The sequence below is a fragment of the Pteropus alecto genome, unplaced genomic scaffold, assembly GCF_000325575.1.
Source record: "Pteropus alecto unplaced genomic scaffold, ASM32557v1 scaffold206, whole genome shotgun sequence".
Taxonomy (NCBI): domain Eukaryota; kingdom Metazoa; phylum Chordata; class Mammalia; order Chiroptera; family Pteropodidae; genus Pteropus; species Pteropus alecto.
Genome location: NW_006438906.1, coordinates 2,094,567 through 2,114,410, shown reverse-complemented (window position 1 = coordinate 2,114,410; position 19,844 = coordinate 2,094,567). Strand labels below are relative to the sequence as shown.

Below are 19,844 nucleotides of genomic sequence, written 5' to 3'. Positions count from 1 at the left end.
GTCTGTGTTCTAAGGGGACAGAAAGATATGTAGCCAATAACCACAGGAGAGTGCTGCAACCTAAGTATGTGCAAGGCATCATGGAGGGCAGGGAAAGGAATCTCAAATTCTTCCACGGGAGGCGGTGGTGTGGGATAAGCGGGAGAAGAGGAAAGGAAGAAGCAAACACAATCGTGTACAAAGGACAGCACGGACAAAAGTTTAGAGAGGGAGACCACATGACATATTTGAGGAGCCCACAGGAATGCAACATGGTTGCATTTGTGGGAGGTGGAAGGAGATGGAGCTCAGAGGGCAGGGGGACCACATAATGAAGAAATTTGTACTTGATACTAAAAAGTTTAGATTGGGCACCATCTCTAAACCCCGTATAGGCAGCTCCCAGAAAGGAACTTAACTGCCCTTTCCCCGACTATTTCGTGTGTTTGTTCTGCTTTATACTTATACAGTCATATGCTATTCAGGGAGCAAGGATGAAGCCGTGTATATCTTCTCTCCCCTCTCACTCTTGCTGGGTTAGTGTAGCATTGAGACTCAATAAACTTTTGTGAGTCAATTTATTTAAAAAAATATATTCTGATCTTTTGAGCAAAGATATGATGAATTCCAATAATTTCATTTCAACCAAAATGATCAGATACATATTGAAATAATAACTACAGAGTATCCTTTTCAGGCATGGAGCACAGGGAAGGACTGAGCTCCGCTCTTGGCTATTTACATACTTAGATTTTCTCATCACCTCTCTCTGATTGTTAGTATCTTCGTAAGAATTTTATGGAGTGGAAGAAGTAAGAATGTTTGCTTTCTCCAGGCCATTCCTGCAGTTCATTCATTGCTTGGGGAGAGAGCTCAGCTGAAGAGAGAGATCCAAAATGTGATTATTTCAAAATCTGGGGGTTAAATATTTTCTACTGAACAGAGGTAAAAATTCATTTTCATCCAAATGGCTCTGAACTATGAATAGCAGAGTATAACGAAGTTCCAAAGGGCATGTAACTGGATTCCACTTACACTTCTGGGGCTTATAAACAACTTCCTCCAGTTCCTCCAAGTTGTCTTTGACTGTTGCTACCACTGATATGTCAAGAGAAGCACACAGTTTACAGATATATTCCAAGGCTTCACCTGTGCTTTTGGCATCCCCAACGCCAACCGAGGCAGTCAGCCCAACGACCTGTGAAGAGCGTTCCAAACTGTTAGAGATCTGAGAAATAGCATGACATTTCAACAACCCCCCCCACCCCATGTAACTCTCTTCTACTAAAGTAGGTTTTTTCCCCTAACTTCAGATAAAGAGCAAGAACATTTTTTCTGAAATTCTCTATGACATCGCAGATGGAAAGGTCCCCATTCAGCAAAGCACTGAATAAACGCAGGAATCACAAAGCATCAGCTGAACACAAATCAGCACAGATTAAAGAGAAGAAACTCTTTCAAGGTAGGACTTCTCTCTTCCTAACCCTCGTGTCCCCATGATGTATAGAACAACATACTGAAAAGAACTGAAACAAGACACATTTCCATTCCAGTCTCAGCCATGTCACACTGAACAAGCATCTTCAACTCTGTAAAGTTGGGTAACAATAGCTATTTAAAATGATATCTGTGTGAATTTGGTATAATACATTTAAAAAGACTTTAGCTTAATGGTCACCTTATAAATATTTCTTTCTTTCTCTAATAGCCATTCAATAAATACTGAATAATTGGCTCATTATCAAGGAAACTAGTTAACTACCAATTTTTTTTTTCCTAGAAGAAAAAGCTGTAAGAAATGTGATTGCTACTGAATTTTGTCTATGGGCACCATACTGAATTTCTTCTAACCTGTGTTTTCTAAACAGGTAATAATAAAGGCTAGAGATCTTAACACAGAAGTGAGATTGGTATACTATAAATTCATGATTTCCAACCTCATTTGAGCCCCCAATCTGACCCATCAATTCTTCTGTGTACTCCTCTTAGTTCTCTCTCCCATTTCAAATCCTCTCCATGCACCTTGAGCTTCCTCCTTCATTCCCATCTTGATTATTCTTAGCAAATGATCTATCTACATCTCCTACATTAAAGAGAAAAGAGAGGTTATATTCCAGGAATTCCCTATCCTTCCTGCTTCCATCTTGACTCTTCTCGCATCCTCTCTTCTAATGACACCAAAATGGTGTTCCATCTGCTCTCCCATACTAATCCATCTATGTGCCTACCTCTCCCACACTCTCTGATCTCTCCTGGCATCTTGTTCTGTCAATCATTCCCTCTATCCTATTCTGCATCACCTGCTATTCACAACTTCATATTCTATAATCAAGTGATATTGAAGAGCTTCAAGATTCCTGAGCACACCATGTTCTTTCATACCTCTGTACCTCTGGACACACAGAAGCTTTTAATGAAAATCACCCGACTATCTACCTTGTAAACTTTTGTTAGTCTGTCAGGTCTTGCCTTACTTTCATAGCACACTTAGGAACTCTTACTTCTGATTGCACCTTGTACTCACCTCCACAGTGTGCCATCATGAAAAATTATGATCTAATTCTTACATAATTGGCTCCCTACGAAACTTAAGCTATTTGAGGGCAAGGACTATGTCTTTTTATATTTGTATCTCCAGGGCCTTGCACAGTGTAAAACACATGGAGGCACCGAATACATATCAGTGAAGTGGATAAATGAATGAATCAATCAAAATTAATCAATGAATTATATAATATGGACTTAGGACTTGAGAAGGACATCTTCACTGGGGCCAGAGGGGAGGTCAATAGGATTTAGGAATATCACAGCTCTTCTGAGGATCCATCGGACTTTGCAGATACCTGAGGCAGTGAGTCTGAAGATCCTCCAAGTTTCTGATCTAGATAATTAAACATGATCATATTGTAAGGATGATGTTTACTGGTGTTGTGGCACTCGTCAAATATCATCAAAGTAAAGACTGAGAGTGATGGAACAGTCCCATTTTTAAGGCTGTTCACAAGAATCTGTGGAGTTAAAATGATGATGTCATTGTCCTCAATAATCTGTTCCACGGAGACATTCTCAGCTGTTGCTCCAGAAATGCCTGAAACTTTGTACCTGGAAAATGATGAAAGTTGCCTGTTACTAACTACAGTGTGAATGAGGAACCACAAAAATAAGAAATACTAGATCAGAACATCAATTGATTAAATCTCCCTAAGTCCAAAAGGAGACAAGTGCTTAGCACAGAGCCTCACACATGGTAAGTGATCAATAAATGTAAGCTAGTTAAAATTGCTACTGGTATATATTAATCCTTTCAAGCCACTGAGAAAGGAAAAGTACCTAAAGAATTAAATTAAATAAATTATTATAAAATCATTAAAAAGTTAAATGTGCCATTTAAATATGAAGTTTATCTCAAGTCATTTATTCACTCTGTAAGAGTTAACCAAAGGAGTGTAGGATTTTGGGTATATCTAACAAAAAAGACCTAAATCCATGAAGGAATTATATCTAGACTATATAAAAAGCTCAATCTATTATAAAAAAAAATTTTTTTTATGCCTACAGCAACTGGTCTTCCTAGGTGGTCTCCCATCCAAGTATTAACCAGGCCCGACTCTGCTTAGATTCCAAGATCAGACATCGGACCTGTTCGGGGTGGCATGGCCGTAGACCACGGACCATGGCTCCACTGGGGCGTGTACCCAGGACCTTCTGCATGAAAAGCAGATGTGCTAATCACTACACTATGGAACCACGTCCAATTGTTATAAATTTTTTGAATAATGGTTTTCCAAAAACAAAACAAAGCAGAAAGTACATGAATTACATGAAGCTAGAGAAAAAGAAGTTGGGTCAACTGTTATACCTACCCGCGTCTTTCAAAATATTTTGAGAACACAGATTTCTGCTGTTCATACACTGGAACTTGAACAGCAAAAAACACAACCTTCCCTTTTTGTCCTTGTGGAAATTTTTGAAGATGATGTTCACATATAAGAAGTGAAACAAAGGTTTTTCCACAACCTTTAACATATAAAGAAAAAGAAAACATGTAACTAATATCATGCTAAAATATTTCTGTAGAAAAGTAATTATTTTTGACTCTCCTAAAACTACTGTGCAGACTAGTAAGTTGTGGCTGAGTTAACAATGTCAGAATTTGCACCGTGACTCAAAAATATCAAGGTACCTTCTAGGTAATATGTATTCAGTCATGGCTTAAAACAAGCTAAACAATAGTATTTTTCTTTTTCCTGATGTTCCTTAAAATACCTTGAGATTATTAATAGAATGGTTTTCTCAAAAGACAAATGAAACAAGGAAAAAACTGAAACTTAGCCATTTTATCCAGTATTCAATAAAAGAAATTAAGAAACAAACCATATAAGTAAGTAATGGCAATCAGCTTACCAGTAGGAGCACATATTATTGTGTTTTTTCCGTTCTTAGCAGGCAAAGCAAGCTCTAGTTGGTAACCTCTTGGCTTCATTGGGCTGTGAGTATGAGATACTTCTAAAATACAAAAGGAACAAAATTACTCAATATTTTTTGGGTTCTGTCACTATACATTCACACATAGACAGGAATTCCAATTTTAGCAAGGGCCTCAAGCCTGTCTCCTGTTAACCAGTCCAGCTTCTCCACTGATCGGGAAGTTCAGAATTCTCCATCAATGACAAAGTATTGATGGCAAGAAGGAAAAGAAAAAAAAACAGAAAAAAAAACAAATGGCTTAAATCAGGGCAAGATAGGTGGCTATCAGTTAAAGGAAATGCTACATGGAACAAACAGCAAAAAATCCCTCCAAGATCTCTGAAAAACACCAAACTGTAAATGGTAAATTCCCAAAGAAACTTCCTACTGAAGAGCAACTATACTTTGTAATTCTGCTCTCACATGGTATTTCCTTTCAATAGAACCAGAAATTTTAAAAAGTAATCAGAGGCTTTTTCTCACTAATAGATAAGTATATAGAATGTAAAGAGCTACAAAAGACCTTGGAAATCACTATTGAGTACAACCTATCCATTTTTTTAAAAAGGGAGAATTTCAAAAAGGTTAAGAGAATTCACTAATGACTTTTAAATGTCAGAAAAGTTCAAAGCAACTTAAATTTATTGATTTTATTCTGGTCGCAGAAGTAATCTGTAAATTTAATTCTTGTGGCGTTATCATCAAATCACATCTTTCTTCTAACACTACTTATTATTAATCATAATTTCTTCCCTGATGCCTTTTTGTAAATAACTTTTTACTATAACTTACTATGCAACTTTCTGGACTCCTCATGAAAATATCCTTCTAGAAACATAAGGTGGGCCTTAGAAGGCCACAGCTAACTTACACGGGCCTTTGTATGAATTAGGAAAAGTGCCCCTCAATGCACTGTTTGACAAACAACACAGGCTGGATCTCAGCCTCCACTCAACCTCTCAGCCTCCACTCAACCTCTCAGCTGGGCACATATGTGCAGTGCACAGACTTCATCTACTTACACTGCACCCTGGGATCCTAAAAAGAGATTGAGCAAGTAACTCACAAATCGTAGAAGTATTTCTTTAGAAAGCAAAGCTGATTTTGGATTTCACAGACATTCAGTTTCTGGGAGGACTCTATTTGCATTTTCAATGTAGACATGCACATACTTTCTTAGTGATAAAAGAAGACAAAAAGAAGGTAAAAGAGGGAGAAGCTGACAATAGCTATGGAAGGGAGAGAATGACATTCCTAATTACAGGAAAAAAGTATCAATTGTAATATAAATTCACTTTACTTATGTTTCCTTAAAAATCTTTTCGTAAGGCTATGACTTTTGGCACTGAAAACATGTCCTTACACAACTACTTGAAGTGCACCATTATGGAAAAGAACAACAATGGTGCATACCTGAAGGTGGACATGAATTCTCACTAAGATTCTGGCATTCTGGTTCTTCCTTGTAGAAAATCTGTACTTCGGAAGTTTTCATTTCCTCATCCTCAAGGTCTTGCAATGCAACATCTTTTGCACCTTAATGAGATAAAAAACATCTTAGAATTTTTACATGATCTGATTACAATCTTGATGGTGAAAGCCCTACAAAAAGAAGCCATAATAGTATATTTTAAACTTCCATTAAGATATCTCGCAACCACCCCCTTCACCTTTCAAAACAATTAAAAGAATCTTTTTTGAGTTTGATATCTCAATTTAGAGTTTGAACTCCAATGTCATTACAGACTTTATTATTCAAAATGCGGAACTTAAACCAGTAGTTTTGGGAGCTTGCTGGACATGCAGACTCTGGAGCCCCTAGTGAATCATAATCTGATTTTAAACAAGATCCCCAGGTGATTCACATGCATATTAAGGGTGAAAAGCAAAGCTGAGCAGATATTCATGTCTGCCATTGTTGACCTGACTCAAGAAATCAGATGTGTATTTTATACAATTTCTGGAACAACTCGTGATCTGAAGAAGCCTAGGAAAAGCAAAGACTAGATTCTCCGAAGGTTTACCAAACTCAGCCTTTAAAACAATGCTCTGAGAAGATGTTAGCTTCAGGAAGCCCAATGATGGCTTTGATATTTAATCACAATAGATTATTTTTTTTCAATCATGTTCTGGCTTCTAGGCAAGAGAACCAAGCAATGCCTATTGTGAGTCTACTCTGAAAAGGGGGTGAGTCCTGGAGTTTAAACCTTTACCTCTAGAATTTTCAGGCTATTTCTCTGATCATCTAAATGCACACAGCGAGCTCTGATTCTGCCTTCCCCAAATCCTTTGGACCAGATGGGCTAATTCTGAATGAGAACGGCTTGCGCTGGTCCCTTTTTAGGGGTTATATGCAATCAAACTACTTCCTAGGCAAGTAGCCACTTGCCTTCCAGAACTCAGTTTCGTGCTGGTCTCTAACATTAGAGATTTAGCCATGGGTATCTGACCAAAGAAAAATGCCTCTGACAGTGAGTGAAAAACAAGTAGGATTGAAGGAAGCCATGAGTAGAACTATGAGGCAGGCAGAGCATGTTTTCAGATACTCCCTCCCTTCAGAGTTCTTCCTTGAATATCCCACCTTTCTCTGTAATCCACAGTTCACTGAACTTGCTTTCTTCTTTCTCCAAAGCAAGTTTCAAAGATTTGGGCCAGTTCTCCTTGTCTGATCTGAGAAGGCATTCAACCATTTTCTCTGCACCAGCCATCGGCCCCTTGTTAGAACAAATCTAAGCAAGACAAATATCGTTGATGGATCAATAATTTTGTTTTCCTTTTATGAGTTTTTACTGAAGAAATACTAATTTAAGTGCTATCTGATTTAAAATCATTGTACATTATGGTTCAGTAGGTCTTATTCATGACCAGTTTTGCTCCATCCAAGACAGTCTTTTAAGATGTCTATTCCTTCATCCTTGTCCTTTACATGTTATGTCACTATGTCAAGCCAAACATTCTCACTTTCTCTGAAATCTTATATCCAATCATCATCAGCAATACTAGGAAAACAATCCATTTGACAACCACTCAGAATACTGGCATAGAGAAATATTTGGAAGGATATAACCAAATGTTAACAAATATTTTTTTCAGGGTAATGGGACTTACATGACTTTTATTATTAATGATAACTAAAATTTATTGAGCACTTATTACTATGTGCCAGGCATATATACACACTTTACATTACCTCATTTAATCCTTAGAAAAATAGAGTAATAAGATACTATTATTATTTCCATTTTATACACAAAGAAATAGAGGCTTAGAGAAACTAAGAAACTTGCCTACAGTCACACCATTAGTAACTGGTTGAGGCAGCATCCTAACAAAATTTATGTGTCTAGAGCCTGAAACACTAGAGTTTATGGCTTTTTTCTTTTTATTTGCTAAACTGCTTAATTTTATCTAAATTTACATAAAACATTATTCACATAAGTAATAAAATAATTTTAATTGAAAATAGGGCAAATCTGAAAAAAACTTGTCACATAACAATTACTCAATTCACAATTAAAAGTACTTTTCTAGGTAATTCTACCTTAGGTTTGTGGACTTTTGTGGACTTCAATGATCTTTCTTAGGTTTAAAATAGTATAGAAAACAGAAAACATTTTCCATTTTCAAATTATTTCCCCCAGATTCAGTACTTTAATTAAATTACCTGTGTAATTTCTTCACATTCCTGATCAAGTAAACATTCAGATATGTCAGGAAGGATATCACTTGGGTTAATTCTGGTTTTAAATTCTGGTTGCAAACGCCTTAAAAGCAATCTATACTCCTCCAACTTTTCAATTTTTTGGAAATCCCAATTTTCAATGGCTTCATAAAGGCCAGAATAACCTGAAAAAAAAATCAGGGGCTTTTATGAGACCAACTGAAAAATACTTTGAGATTAATATCATAGGAGTCATGTGGGAATGTATAGTGACAGAACCCCAAAAATATCCATAAATCACCTTAATTATTAATGATCTTTCAAAAAGAAAACTCAATATTCATTTTAGACACCCAACATTTTAGGTCCTCTATCAATATTAATCATCTTTTAAGAGAAAGAACTAAGGATAAATGTGAAGTCTTACATTTGGCCTTAGTGTAAAATCTTTCTTCCAAAGTACCCCCATAGACTTTACCTACAACCCCTGATTTGTCTTTCAGTGAGTCAAATCATCATGTTATTAAAAATCTTGTCAATGCAAAGTAGTAAAGAAGGTAACAAATAATATAAATCTTAATTCCTGCCCCTCAGGAGCTTCCCTTCTATATTATCCAAAAAAATATATTAAGTACAATAAGAAATTTCAGGAGGAAAAAAATTATTTCCAACTGTAATAATCCAAGATTGCTTCACTCTAAGGTTCTCTGATTTTAAGAATTACCAAGCTTGTCTGATTTTCCCACACTCTTGCTATAAAAAGCAGAGCAACAAAATGAGCACACGTAAGCCCACTACCCAACTTAAGAACTAGAACATTTCAATATATTTGTGGATATGTGCCTCCTTTTCCCCATCCTTCTATCTCCCTTCGAATATACCACTATCCTGTATTTGATGTTTCACTCCCTTGATTTTTTTTAATAGTTGCATGACATATGTTTGAATCTCTAAACAATATATGGTTTAGCTTGTTTGAATATTTATAATTAAATCCTACTAAATGTAATTTCCTTTGGCTTTTTTAAAAAGCTTAATATCATATTTCTAAGCTTTACCTGTGTTGTCATTTGAAGTTTTGTTCATATATTTTCACTGGAGTATAATGAAGCATTGTGTGAATATTTTCAAATTTATTTATTCATTCTCCTCTTCAAGGATATTGGGGTTGCTTTCAATTTTGTTTGTTTGATTGCTTGCTTTTGTTACTACAAACAGTCAAACACTGAATATTCTTGTGTGAGTATTCTGAAATATATGTATAACAGTTTTTCTAGGGCTCATATTTAAGAATGAAACTTGGATAGAAGGATCTTAACCTATACAAGATGATGCTGAATTGTTTTTCAGAATAGTTGTATCAAGTTACACTCTGTATTGTGATATGTAAGATTTCCCATGAAATGTCCTCTTCGAACCTTAACACTGTATTTCTTAAGTTTTGCTATCTAGTAGTTATAAAATGCTATCTCGTCGTGTTCCTAATTTAAAATTCCCTAATTGCTAATTCAGCTGAGAATCTTTTTGTGTTTATTAACCTTTCATGCTTCCTATCCTTTGAAATGTAAGTTCATATCTTCTGCCCTGTGGATATTCTCTTTCTTTTTCTAATTGATTTTAAAGCCTTTTTAGTATATTCTATATACAAATTCTTGGGTGATTACATATTTTACAAATATCCTCTCCCTGTTTGTGACTTGTGTTTTTACTTTCTTTATATTGTGCTTTGATAAACAGGTGTTCTTAATGTCTTCAAATTTATCAATCTTTCTTTCATGGTTAATGCTTAAATGTCTTATTTCATAAATCCTGCCATACCCCAAGGTCATAAAAATATGATTCTATGTTCTTTTCTAAAATTGTTAAAATTTTGCCTTTTAGAATTAAGTCTTTCATTCTTTTGAATTCACTTTGTGTTTATATGAATGGAATGAGGTAAGGAACACAAATTGATTTATATCCACATGGATATGAAAGTTAGAGTTTGTTTGGTTTTTAACATTATCCTCTTTAGGTTATCCTGTTTATAATGGCCCATTGTGATTTATCAGAAAGCTCCTCCTTTCCTAATGATCCTCCTTTCCCAATGCTCTCTAATATAACAGACTTTCATAAATACATAAGCCTAATTAAAGGCTCTCTTTTCTATTTCAGTGGTCAGTTGGTCAATACCAAGACCGGAGTTACATTGTCTCAATGTCTATGGCTTTACAATAAATCCAGTTATCTAGAAGGGGAAATCCTAGCCTATTTAATTCTTCTTCTTTAGGGATACCTTGACTATATTCTTGAGTCATAATTTTTCCATATACATTTTAGAATCAGCTTGTCAAACTCATGAAAAAGCAGGTAGGATTTTTATTAGAATTGTATTAAAATATAGATCAATGTAGGGAGAGCTGACATTTTTGTGATAACAAGTCTTCCTCTCCATGTAATTCCACTTAGATAGGACTTCTTTCATACCTTTCAATAACATTTTATCATGTTCTCCATTCAGACTTTACACATCTTTTGCTAGGTTTATTCCTAAATACATTACAACTTTTGTTACTATTATAAATAATATTTCGTTTTAGATTAGATTTTCTATTTGTTTCCAGTGGGTAGAAATGCAACTAACTTTTGTATACTGATCTTATATCTCTAATAAACTTACTAAACCCCATAGGTTACAATACTCTCTATAGATTCCTTTGGATATTTCAGGTAGACAATTATATTATCTGCCCGAAAATAGTTTTTACATTCTCTCAGATTAAAAGACATGAGCTATATGTGGATACCTCAAAATTAATAACATTTCACTTGTACAGCATTCCGAAATAGTTGGGCAATATACTCTGATTTATGAATAAGAATGAACTAACCTGCATGGTTAAGAGCATCCATAAATCCACGGAACCAGCCTTCCTCCTGGAGCTCCAATAGGAACCTGAGAAAAAGTGAGGCAGCCTCTACTGTACCCTTGTTGTTTTTCTCAGCCTGAATATACTGCACTTCATCTATAAACAGAAGCAAAAGTGACTCATCACACTGCAGAACCATTAATTATTGGAAGAAAAACTGGAAAAGCGTTGTCAAACTTTTTCAAATAGGGATGAAGACTGTAACAAATCACAGCAATAGAAGGAATTGCAGGAAGGCAGCAAATTCTCTGCCCAGGCAGATGACGTCCATTCTTCACCAATACCTCACCCTGCAATCCTCTCTGGAAACTTCTCCTAGTTTGGTATGTAAATGTGGGAGCGCACTCTCAGGCAGTCCTTAAGAAAAGGAGTTCTTTAAAGATGTATGAAAGAGTCCCCATGACAAGAGAGAAGTCCTGGTAGCTCTGGATTAGAAGGAAGAGCAAAGGCTTCCTCAAACATTTTGATAGCCTCTTGTTCAAAAGTCAGAATTAACTGAAGGACTAAAGAAGTGTGAGGATAGGACCACTCCTTGGCATCAGCAACATGTACAGTAGACTCAGCAAGCAGAGTTAGAAATAAACAGAGACACTTTGATGGTCATTTTTTCCAGGCTTTTGCTAAGACACTAGGCAATATGGCAGAAGAGAGAAAGCAAGAGGAGTTAAAAGAGACATACAGTGAGGCCAGGCAGCAGAAAACTATCCACCAACTTGCTGGTGGTCATACTGACTTTGTACACTAACTCCATGTCTGGGGTGGTAACCAAACTGTTGCCTTCATATGAACTGACATTTGGTAATTTTCCATTTTTTCCCCATTTTCAATAGCATGTAAATCCCAAGGGAGAAGCCAGTTTGTCTGGCTGATTAACCACTGTATTCTCAGTGATTACCAGAGGCCCTAACGTATAACAGACACTCAGTAAGGTATGTTGGAAGAAAGGAAGGAATGTCTTCCTTCTCTGCCAAGGTCTCTCTGTCTTGGCAACAATAAAATTAACCCTTTTAAAGTGTAAAAATTCAATGGTTTTTCGAGTTGTGAAACCATCACCACTATCTAATTCTAGTACATTTTCATTACTGTAAAAAAATCTTATAGCCATTAGCAGTCACTCCCCATTTACCCTCCCCTTAGCCTCAGACAACCACTAATCTATTTGGGTCTCTAAGGATTTGCCTATTTTGGACATTTCACATAAATGAAATCATACAATACGCAGGCTTTGTGACTGTGTTCTTTCTCTTAGCATACTGTTTGCAAGGTGCATCCATGTTTAGCATGTGATGCTATCCCCAGCTTTCCAAAGTAGAATTTCTTGATATCTTTCTATGCTTTCTGTCTCTTTGCATGTCTCTAACCAGAGCACTGGGATTCACACCAGTTTGTTTCACTCATTCCAAGAATTTCTAAGAGATGTCTTGCAGGGGCTTACATTCTTCAGGGACCAAAGTTACTCTGTGGTCCTTAGGGTAGTGTTTTGTTACTTCATTCTAAGCACAACTAGAAAGTGGCAGTCCACTTTTGTTGTAGGTATTTTTACTCCTCATTCCACATCCTGTGCTTTGGTTTTGCAGAGCAATTAGCAGGCAAGTTACCTGCCTGCTTGAACGCAATTTGCAAAAAATGCCTCACATCAGGAAAGATATTTAGGCACTTGGAGTCTGAAAAGGAATTGCCAGATCCCCTCTCTCATCTCAACTCCTTCCAGGCACCACCTTCCTTCTCTCTCCCCAAAGTCTCTGCTCATCTGCAGCACAAAGCACTACGAGACAAATGTACAAAACGGCCCATTATTCTTCATCATGTGTCTCAAAAGCTAGATGGAATTACCTGAATTGAAGCCTACAGCCACCCGGTCCAAGTCTTGCTCCTCTCAGGCTTCGTTATTTGGAAATGGCCGGCAGAGTAAGCGTTAACTGCCTTGAAGCTCTGACATTATTTTGTAATCATTCGTATACATCCGTCCTCACCCGTCTCCCACCCCCAAAACCCTGGGCTGTAAAGTATTTTAAGGAAGGGTCTGTATCTTCTGAACCTCTCTGATGTCAGCACAAAGCCGAACACACACAGTAGACATTAACTATTAATAGAAACAAATAAAATGAACAGCGACTTGTTTCTCCAGCCTTTGAACCTAAATAGATGTGCACCCCTAAACAAGTCATTTCACCTCGCTGGGACTCAGTTTTCCCATCCGGGCTTCCAACGGCTCCTCAAATTCTGACAATCTCTAGTCTAAAATGCTGTCGAGAGCTTGCTGCAAACTCGACGTTCCCAGCAGGCTACCCGTTACCAATTTAAAAGAAGGAGAAAAGCAAAGGGAAAACACCTCTATTTTCCTGCCTCAGGGGGCGCGCGCTGCTGGGGACCACTCACCCTCCTTAAACCAGGGGGCCATGTAGCTCAAGATGTAGGTAGGGTCCAGAATCTTCGTGACATAGTCCCGGAAAGTGTACAGATTCTGCCGCTCCTCGGCCGTCATGCTCGCAGCCTTACCTGCGCTCCTCTCCCTTTAAAGCCCGCTGTGAGCCGGCAGTGGTTTTCCGAAAAATGGTTCCAGCACAGAGAGGCGGAGCTGCTGGGGAACCTTAACTAGAAAGGAAGAATCGAAACTGCAACTGGCGGCGGGCTTGGACGGCGGAGGCGGGGCTGCAGCAGGGGACAGCCGCCCCGCCCAGCCGCCCCCGCTCAGTTTGGGTTGGTCTCGGGCCGCCTGCTTTTCCCACCTGTCGGCGCTCACTGATCTAGAGGGACCGAAGAGGATCCCTGGGAATTGATGTTTTGATTTTCATTTTATCTTATATATTTTTTTTTGTTTTGCTTTTATAGCGGTAAAGTTTAGGTTCCGTAAAGTGCACAAATTTGAAGTGTACCAATACTGAGTTTTGAAAAATATGTACAATGGAACCACTTTCCCTAGGTCGTGTGGATCCTAGGGTAAGTGTGTGTTTAACGATATAGGAAACTGCCACCTGTTCCAAAATGGCCATACTCATAAATGGCCTTTTGCATTCCCACCGTTAATGTAAGAGAGCTCCAAATCCAGTAAACTCACGCGCAAGTCAGTTAGTTTGTTTGCCACTCTGGTTAGTGTGAAATGGTCTGTTACTGTGGTTTTAATTTTAATCCCTCAAATAATGAATGATGTTGGGCACATTTGTATGTACTTATTGGCCAGTCATGTCTTTTTGCGTGTGAAGCATCTGCTCTGATCTTTTGCTTGATCGAGTGGGTTTTTCTATTATGGATTTACAAGTTATTTATTTATTCTGGATTCAAGCCCATTGTCAAATATACATATTCCAAATATCTGCTCCCAGTCGGTGACTTACATTTCATTTTCTTAAAGGTGTCTTTTGAGCAAGAAATACATTTTGGTGAAATCTGATTTATCAGGGTTTTTTTTCCTTTTGTTTACAGCCTTTTGTGTCTTCTTTAATAAATCTTTGCCTACTCCAAGGTCATGAAGGTGTTCTGTGTTTTGTTTTAGAGTCTCTGTGTTTTTAGCTTTTGCATTTAAGTCTATGATCATCTCTAATTTTGTTGTGGTGTGAGGTAGGAGTTAAGGTTTCATTTTCTCCCATACTTCTAATTGTTTAAGCACAAATTGTTTCAACATTTGATGAAAACCTTTCCTTCTCCCATTGAATAGCCTTGGCATCTTTGTCAAAAAAAAAATCAATCGACTGTATGTGTGCAAGTCTGTTTCTAATTCATCTGTTCCATTTATCTATTTGCTGATACTGTTTTATTCTTATTTTGTAAAGACTGTATTTGCTATTTCAGGATCTTTGCATTTTGCTATTACATAAGAATCAGCTTGTCAGTTCTTACACACATGCACTCTCACACAGATCCCTATTGGGATTTTGATCAGGACTGCATTGAACCCATAGATGAACTTGGGGAGAATTGACATCTTAACAATATTGAGTTCTAATCCATGAATTCATTCATTCAGGTTTTCTTTTGTTTTTCATTTATTTGTCTTTTTCTCAGCAGTATTTTATAGTTTTAAGAGTATAGGTCTTACATGTATCTGTTAAATTTAACTATTTCATTTTCTTCGATGCTACTCTAAATGGAATTGTTTTTAAAGTTTCATTTTCAAATTTGTTGCTAGTATACAGAAATACAACTTTTGTTTCTTGACCTTGTTTTATAAAACAGTGCTAAATTCACTTCTTAGGTCCAGTAATTGTTCTGTAGATTTCTTAAATTTTGCTAGGTAAATAACCATGCCATTTGTGAATACGAATTTCACTTCTTCCTTTCCAATCTTTATGACTTTTATTTTGCTTCCTTATTGCACCACCTATGACTTCCAATTAAATATTGAATAAGATTTGGCACCCTTACGTTATTACTAATCTCAGTGGGGAAACGATCCATGTTTCACTTTAATTACAATGTTGGCTGTAGGTTTTTCTTAGATGCCTTTAATTGGATTGATCTTCTCTTTTATTCCTGGTTTACTCAGAGTCATCATGAATGGGTATTGAATTTTTTAAATGTTTTTTTCTGCATCTAGTAAGGTGATCATATGTTGTTAACATACTGAATTTTCATTGATTGATTTTGAGTATTAAACCAACCTAGAATTCCTGGGATAAATCCCATTTGGTCATGATGTAGCATCCTGTTTTTTCATATATATATTTCTGGATTTGATTTGCTATTATTTTTATATCTATGTTCATAAGAGAATTTGGTCTGTAAGTTTTTTTTCTTGTAATGTCAGGGTTATGCTGGCCCTTAAAACAAGAGTTTATGTAAGACTGGTATCATTTCTTCCTTAAATATTTAATAGAATCCACTAATGAAACCATTTGGAGTTTTCTTTGAAGAGTCTTTGTAACGATTAGATATAAGGCTATTCTGATTTTTTATTTTATCTCAAGTCAGTTTTGATAAGTTGTGCTTTTCAAGGAATTTGACCATTTCCTCTTTTTAAACTTATTGGCATAAAGTTTTCGTGAATTCCTTATTATTCTTTACCTTAAAAAAAAAAAAATCAGTCTTGTCAGGAATTTACCAATTTTAATTATCTTTTCAAAAAACTAACTTTAGCCTTAGTTTTTAAAAATTGTTATTCTATTTTCTATTTAACTGATTTCCACTCTAATCATTAGTCTTTTCTCCTACTCCCTTTGAGTTTAATTTGCTCTTCTTTTACTAGTTTAAGGTAGACATTTAGATCACTGATTTTATACATTTTCTTTTCCAATATAAGCATTTAAGTCTGTAAATTTCCCTCTCAGCTGAGAAGTTCTAACATTCCATCAGTTTTGATATATTATTTGCAATGTCTTTCTATTTTAGTTTCTATTATCTCTGTGATTTCTTCTTTGATCTGTGAGTTATTTAGAAGTGTACTGTCTATTTTTCAAATATTGGAATTTCTTAAACATTTTAGGGTTATTGACTTCTGATTTTAATGTTATGACCAGTTTCATATGTTATAAGACTTCAACCTTTTAAAATTTATTGAAACTTGTTTTATGGCCCTGCCTATAGACTATCTTGATGTATATTCCAGATGTACTTAAGAATGTGCATTCTGCAGTTCTCGGGTGTAATGTTCTATAAATGTCAATTAGTCAGGTTGAGTTATAGTGTGATTCAAGTCTCCTATATCCTTACTAATTTTCTGTCTACTTGTTCTGTCAAGTACTGAGAGGGGGTGTTAAAATCTCCAACTATGATTATCAATTTGTCCATTTGTCCCTTTTGTTCTATCAGTTTTGCATCATAAATTTTATAACTCTACGATTAGATGCATACACATTTAAGGTTATATTTTCCTGATAAATTATGTCTTTTATCATTATAAAATGTCTCTTTTGTCTCTGTTAATATTTGTTATATCAAAATCTACTTCATGTGGTATTCTTATACACATAACAGCTTTCTTATGCTTACTGTGCATGGTATTTCTTTTTCCATACTATTGCTTCAACCTCTCTGTTAATATTTAAAGCACATCTCTAGTATACAGATTATAGTTGGATCTTCCTCTTTTTTAAATCCGATCTGACAATCTCTGCCTTTCAGCTGGAGCGATAAATCCATTTACATTTAATTATTGACATGGGTTTAAAACTGCAGTCTTGCTGTTTGTTGCATCCAATCTTGTTCCTCTGCTCTTCCAGTACTTCAATTTAGGATAATCAAACATATTTTTACTTTTCTCTCTTTTAGCTATAGTTCTCTGTATAGTCATATGCCACTTAATGATGGGGACAAACTCTGAGAAATGCCTCCTTAGGCAAGTCCATCATTGTGCAAACATCACAGAGTACATTTACATGATCTTAAATGGTATAGCCTACTACATACTGTGGCTATATGGTATAGCCTATTGCCCCTAGGCTATAAGCCTGTATGGCCTGTTATTGTACAAAACAACATGAAAGTAAATCAAGCCCAAGAGAAAAAGATGCAATCAAGAAACACAGTAAAGAGTTGTATGAGGTTGCTACTGGTAGATCAGAGCGTACTGTTTTACAGAAAACGTTTTTCTTTTCTTTTATAAGTAGAAAGAGTACACCATAAAATAACAATAAAAAATATAGTGTAGTAAATACATATACCAGTAACACGGTCATTTATTTTCAAGTATTATATACTGTACATGATTATATATGCTATACTTTTATAAGACTGGCAGTGCACTAGGTCTGTTTATGCCAGTATCACCACAAACAACCAAGTAATGCATTGTGCTATAATGTTACAACTGCTATGACATCCCTAAGCGATATGAGTTTTTCAGCTCCATCACCATTTTATGGGACCTGTCTTATATGCAGTCCATCATGAACTGAAACGTCTTTATGCAGCACATGACTGTAGTCTTTTAGCTTTATGCCTCTCTCCCTCATCCTTATGTCAGTCTACTTAGAATATTATACCACATCAGGTAAAATATAAAATCCTTGCAACCACATCATTCCATCTACCCCAGCCCATCCTTTGTGCTATTGTCATAATTTTTACTTCTCTATATGTTATAAGCCACATAATACAATGTTATAAGCTTGTTGTAGTCAGTTAGTTGTCTTTTAAATAAAATAAGAAAATTATAGTCTTTTCTATTTTCCCATCTATTTAGCATTTCTGGTGATATTCATTCCTATCTGTAAATACTGGTTTCTATCTGATGTCATTTCCCATCTGGCTTCTCTAATATATTAAGGCTTCCAGTGAATTTTTCACTTCAAATATTGTTTTTAAAAATTCTGAGATTTCCATTGGTTCCTTTTTTTCTACTTTCCATTTATCAGCTGAGAACCTCTATCTGTTCATTCACTGTAACTATCTTTTAAGTTCATGTACATATTTCTAATAGGGTCTTTAAAGTCTGTCTGCTAATTCCATCATGTGGATTATCTCACAGTATGTTTTTGTAACTGCTTTTTCTCTTTACTATAGGTACTTTCATATGTCTAGTAATTTTTTATTTTATACTGGACATTATAGATATGCTTTAGAATCTCGAGGTTCTATTATTTTACTCTGGGGAGTGTTGTTTTTTGTTCTAGCATGCTAACTTAACAGCCACTCGTTCTGAATTTATAGAGGCTTTGTTTTACATAGTGGAGGGTCTGTTTAAGCTGTGCCATCAGTGCAAAGTGAATCCCTGAGTCCTGGGTCATAGTCTTTTCCAAGCTGTTACCCTTTAGGGGTTTCAGTGAAAAGCCTTATATGTTTCCCTGCTCTCTAAATTGGTGGGACTCAGACTCCAAATTCTGTATTCCCTGTGGTGGCGGCTGAGATGTCATGGAGCTCTTTCAGCCCTCTGGCTATTGCTTACCTGGGCTCCTTGGAGTCTCCCCTGCATGTTTGCATTTCAAGGTTAGCTAGGATTTGAGTGAAAGTTATATACAAATTTTAGGGCTTTCTCTTTGTGTTTCCTTTCTTTCTGAAAATTTCCCCTCGAAATCATTACTCTGGCAGCCCTAGGGTTTACCTTCTAATTCAATGACCGCAGCTTGTATTCTAACTTCCATGGGGACTGAGGAAAATGCAGTTTTCATGTATTTATTGCATGAAATGAATGAAATTTCATGCATTTATTGCATGAAATAAATGCAGTACAGTTCTTATCTTTCAATGGTATAAGTCCCTCCAGTTTTTGACTTTTGATTTTTCTCCAGTGCCTTCAAGTACTTGTTCTTCATGTCTTGTCCATTTTTATCTATCATACAAGCTTTTCTGCCACTACTTGGTTTTGGATTTTTAACTGAGAAAAGAAATCAGATCCAAAATTTCTTTAAAAGGATAAACACATGCCTCCTTTTATGCTAACAGTGGGACATAACATAGCCTTGAATAACAATGCACTTATTAAACATCAGCAGTTATAGCGTAAACTGAATCTGAAAGATATGAAATCCCAGAAATGGAATCATTTGGCAAATTTGTAAGTAAAATTATACCAAGGCCAGAGAAGAAGGGGAGTGTCACAGAATGACGAGAAGAAAGAACTCACTCTTAGACCCTCTCCTTACTTGGGCATTAATTTACTCAACACATTTACAGAGTATCTGCTATATGTCGGGTATTGTGAAAAGTACTGGGCATATGGAGATAAGTGAAAAAGAGTCTCTCTCATAAGATTACAGTCTCTTGAGGAAGAAGACAGACAATAAAGATGTAAAAACACAAATAATTAATTACCAAATATGAAGTGATACAAAGACAGTAAATGGAGTTGTAAGAGAAAATAATGGAGACTGGAAAAAACTTTTAATATAGTGGTAAGGGAATATCTTTCTGAGTAGGTAATATTTCAGCCGAATCCTTAAGAATGAGAAAGAATC

At 36.1% G+C, this 19,844-nt stretch overlaps 1 protein-coding gene across 4 annotated transcripts in view; it reads right to left on the bottom strand.

Annotated features, from left to right (window-relative positions):
- DDX58 (DExD/H-box helicase 58) overlaps positions 1-13,652 on the bottom strand; it is a 33,587-nt gene extending 19,935 nt beyond the window's left edge. The window contains exons 1-9 of one of the 4 annotated variants that reach the window (XM_015592593.2): positions 13,516-13,652; positions 10,978-11,112; positions 8,111-8,292; positions 7,028-7,175; positions 5,860-5,982; positions 4,384-4,485; positions 3,843-3,996; positions 2,823-3,081; positions 1,015-1,177 (exon numbers count right to left, since the gene is read on the bottom strand). In XM_015592593.2, coding sequence (XP_015448079.1) covers positions 1,015-1,177; positions 2,823-3,081; positions 3,843-3,996; positions 4,384-4,485; positions 5,860-5,982; positions 7,028-7,175; positions 8,111-8,292; positions 10,978-10,999 — 1,153 coding nt within the window. In that variant the 5' untranslated portion in view covers positions 11,000-11,112; positions 13,516-13,652. 4 annotated transcript variants of the gene reach the window in all.
- Positions 13,653-19,844: the final 6,192 nt, after the last annotated feature.